At 44.3% G+C, this 1,617-nt stretch overlaps 1 protein-coding gene across 1 annotated transcript; it reads left to right on the top strand.

Moving 5' to 3' along the window:
- Positions 1-26: 26 nt before the first annotated feature.
- Positions 27-1,209, top strand: SARC_15694 (hypothetical protein; the record flags this gene model as incomplete). The annotated part of the gene is made up of 2 exons (XM_014290191.1): positions 27-115; positions 1,064-1,209. Coding segments are annotated over 2 exons (235 nt in total), but the record flags the coding sequence as incomplete, so codon positions are not given.
- Positions 1,210-1,617: the final 408 nt, after the last annotated feature.

The raw sequence follows: 1,617 nt of genomic DNA, 5'->3' as shown, positions 1-1,617 counted from the left end.
GGACCCAAACAGACACGCCCGGTCAGACCCAACGAGACCGCACTCTCCGTTCCCCGCGAGTGTGCCCACTATCTACAACTTTGGAGACAAAGTGGAGGTGCTGCAGTCCCTGCAGGTATGCCCACACAGCTGTGTGACAGGCGGTCGTATGTGTATGTACTGGTACTGCTAGCTGTCCCTTGCAAGGCCTGTGTCTCCGGAAAGTTGGGTTGTATACGCACGTGTCCAGTACAGAGTGTTGTATAATTGTTCTTGATACGGATGTGTTACGTACATGTGCCTGTGCCGAGGAAGGACAGGACGTTGTACACGTGACGATTCTGTCACCCATACTTAATCTCCATGAGCAATGTGTGAACGTGTCTGTCTATGTCCATATGGCAACGTATGTAGCATACAGCACAGACTATCTCGCACAGTCTTGGCAACGCCTTCTGGCCACCACCTACTTGACAGGCGATCTATTTATAGAACCCGCGTGCACTATGGAGTGTTGTATTTCTGGTTATTCCTGTACTTGTTCTGACCGCCCGCCTCTATATCTCAGTTTGGGTACGAAGGCAACATATAGGAAACCGAATCCCTCTAATTGTAGCACTTAATATTCAGTACGTTTAACCCTTAAGAATTGGTCGCTTCTGGGTGGTGACGGCCAGACCTACCTGCTCCCATGTTACATTTGCGATATGAGACTTAATCTGTGCCACTGTGGTAACGTGTGCCACTGTGGTAACGGATATTTACCATCAAAACCTTAAATGACTAACTCTCTTGGGCAGCAAAGTTTTGATATGTACGTCCCGGTCATATACTTGCAACATGTAAACCTTTTTATCCCCATTTAACATCTAGATCACGACCTATTTCCCTGTCCCTGTGTATTCGTTATTCTCTCATCTAGAAACTCGATACGTTAGCCCTGCTGGGCAGTGACAGCCAGAGCTACGTGTTCTTCTTACACTTATCATGTTCCATTACCCACCCCTGTGAGACCTGATGTCTTATTACTAGAAACCCGAGGAATTAACCCTGTCCCTGTGGCAACTTGATATTATATTTTTAGAAACCCAAGAAGCTAACTCTGCTGGGCAGTGACGGCCAGAGCTACCTATTCCTGTGCAAACCCAACGATGACCTGCGCACCGACAGCCGTGTGATGGAGTTCTATTCGATGATCAACAAGCTGCTTCGGAGAGACGCTGTGGCAAGGTGCGTACGTCACCCATTCTATTTATAGATCATTTCAAAGTTAGTAGTCCTACCTACATATTATGGAACATCGGTTCTTCGCATTGCTCTGCCAAGCATATGCGTTCATGTATCACATCGAATGGATCATCCATTCCCTATGCAGTATTAGGGTAAGCACTCTCTATGTATCTCATCAACTGACACATTCATAGGCTCGTCCGTGGCAGGTTTAGCCTTTCATACTTCAAGCCCAATATTACGCTCTATTGTTGTGTGCTCCAAGCACCCATATGTTTATCAACCTGTACCATCATGCTCTTATGATAGTATTTCTCTTATTTATATATATATATATATATATATATACTATATATATATATATAGTATATATATACTATATATATATAGTATATATATAGTATATAT

Source organism: Sphaeroforma arctica (genome assembly GCF_001186125.1).
Source record: "Sphaeroforma arctica JP610 unplaced genomic scaffold supercont1.6574, whole genome shotgun sequence".
Lineage (NCBI taxonomy): Eukaryota > Ichthyosporea > Ichthyophonida > Sphaeroforma > Sphaeroforma arctica.
This window is presented reverse-complemented; position numbering and strand designations above follow the sequence as displayed.